The following is a 2,500-nucleotide window of genomic DNA, read 5'->3' as shown; positions in this document are numbered from 1 at the left end:
CATCAGTATGTCCTGCAGTTTTGAAGTGTTGCAATTTCACTTATAATTATAGAATTGCTTGCTCCTAATCCTTATTTACATTGGTAGTTGATTTAGGCGAAAAGAAATAGTCTTTACAAAAAGGATCCTTAGTGCTAGCAGTTATTAAGATGCATTAGTTTTCGTAAAAAGAGAAGTAGTTCCTAGAGATTTATAAAAATACAATATTTTTTTTTTCAGACAAGCAGTCGAAAAATGTGAATATCTGGATCGGTGGGTCAGACGAGGCCGTCGAGGACACTTGGGTCTGGGTCACCGGGACGCTTTCATCCTGAGCTACGGGGTACGAACGCAGGTACAGCAACCTGTTTCCAATCCTGCAAGCAGATACTTCGCCTGACTTTATCAGCAATTAATGGAAATGTTTATGAGTCTAGTCTCTGTGTACTGAATATAGAGCCTATGTATATGTTTATATATACAGACATAGCTGAATACATTTATATGTACATATGTATGTATACATGTATATATATATATATATATATATATATATATATATATATATATATATATATATATATATATACATATACACGCACAGATATGTATATATATGTATATATATACATATGTATGTGAGATATGTACTGTGCCACTCATGCGATTTTTGCAATCATATTTTTCTCGCGTTTTAATATGTTATTGTTGCAATAGTATCTGGTGTTAAGTTCATTAGCATGGCCCCGTGAAAGATTCTCAACACCAGCGAGCTTCGAGCTCGTCGGGGTAAAACAGGCCGAAGCAGAGTTCCCTTGGGGGGGGGGGGGGGGATACGAACGTGGCGTGGCGAGGCGGTGGTAGGTGGGTGGTAGCGAGCGTCGATACCTCGCCAGCTCCTTCATAAAACCCGTAGTCCACAAAGTTAAGATGAAAGCCTGGCCATAAAGACGGAAAAATGAAATAAAGATAAAGCTAAATCAGTAATATACGTAAGTAAAGTCATATGAAATATCACTGAAGATATCAAAGGTAAAAATAAGTAAAAGAATAAGAGTTAAGATGATAAAATGGCCGGCGAAACTCATTATGTTGACGGCTAATTATTGGCGGAGACACTTTGCGACATATGCTTTGATTCGTGAAGCGTTTAAGAACTTCCATACAAAGTAAAATAATTGATATATGGTTAAAAGAAAGTAGCCAACTACTTCTCATGTACACACACACACACACACACTCACACACACACACACACACACACACACACACACACACACACACACACACATATATATATATATATATATATATATATATATATATATATATATATATGAACGGATGTGTGCGTCAATATATACAAATTCATACAAAAACCGATACACATCGACACACACACAGAGACACACATCCATACACAGACACACACACATATATATACATATGCATTATATATGTATATATGTATAAATAAACATTTGCATATAAATGCATTACATATATGTAAATACATACGTATACTTACCTGTCCCTCTCGCGTTTGCAGGTTCAAAGCATCGCCCAGCGAAGGTCCAGGCGTAAACTGCGCACTTCTGTGGCAGGCAGATCGGTATTACACATTTGATGTAGGTTGTTCTTACAAAGCTGCTCCTCTCTGCCAGAAATGAGTCTGATGGCTTCGATAAAGGAGACATTTGATAATAGAAATAATATGGTTGGTTGTTGTTGTTAAGATCATTGGTTGTTGTCTTTTGTTATTTTTATCTATATCTATATACATGATATATACATGCATATGTGTTCACACACACACACACATACACACATACACACATACACGCAGACACACACACATATATATATATATATATATATATATATATATATATATATATATATATATATATATATATATATATATATATATATATATACATATATACACATGCATTTACATTTACGTTAACATGGATGGTAATAAATATTAAAAATATACCAAGAAATATCATCTTTTATTAATCTAACTAAATAGAAAAGAAATACACACATTTATATACATCCATAGGTACCCTCCATATATAACCCAGCTTATCAACATCAGTGGTGTATATCTGCTTTTTCGTAAATCGAAACTAGAATTAGTTAAGGATGCTCCGTATCAGAGTACAACAAAATTACATGCTACAGTACAGACCCTATTGGCAACGTCAGAAATTGACTGATCCAATTATACAACAAAGAAAATCATTATTAATTGCACAAATTTCTCACGCGCATATTTATCACATACAACTTTTATAATCAGCTTTTATATGACGTACCATTAGACTTATATAGCAGATATCCACCACTGATGTTGACGAGCTGGGATATTCCCGTTGGCCGAGGAAGTAAACTTTGAGGAGGGAGAGTTTAAGAATGGGCGATATTGGTAGATTCGTGTTGGGTGAATCTTTTGCTAGGTTAAGGCATTTATTAAAATGTAACTATGCGATAGCAGATAATCCTTGCTCTTTGA

The 2,500-nt window shown here is 34.6% G+C and overlaps 2 protein-coding genes across 2 annotated transcripts in view; one reads left to right on the top strand and one right to left on the bottom strand.

Moving 5' to 3' along the window:
- LOC138866255 (uncharacterized) overlaps nt 1-314 on the top strand; it is a 2,537-nt gene extending 2,223 nt beyond the window's left edge. Inside the window, exons 4-5 of the mRNA XM_070138766.1 lie at nt 1-5; nt 220-314. The exon at nt 1-5 is cut by the window's left edge and continues 172 nt beyond it. Coding sequence (XP_069994867.1) covers nt 1-5; nt 220-314 — 100 coding nt within the window. The remainder of the gene's footprint in view (nt 6-219) is intronic.
- The window catches only part of LOC113817050 (tetranectin), a 26,035-nt gene that overhangs the window by 4,493 nt on the left and 19,042 nt on the right, over nt 1-2,500 (bottom strand). The gene's annotated exons all lie outside the window — the stretch shown is intronic.

The sequence above is a fragment of the Penaeus vannamei genome, chromosome 24, assembly GCF_042767895.1.
Source record: "Penaeus vannamei isolate JL-2024 chromosome 24, ASM4276789v1, whole genome shotgun sequence".
Taxonomy (NCBI): Eukaryota; Metazoa; Arthropoda; class Malacostraca; order Decapoda; family Penaeidae; genus Penaeus; species Penaeus vannamei.
This window is presented reverse-complemented; position numbering and strand designations above follow the sequence as displayed.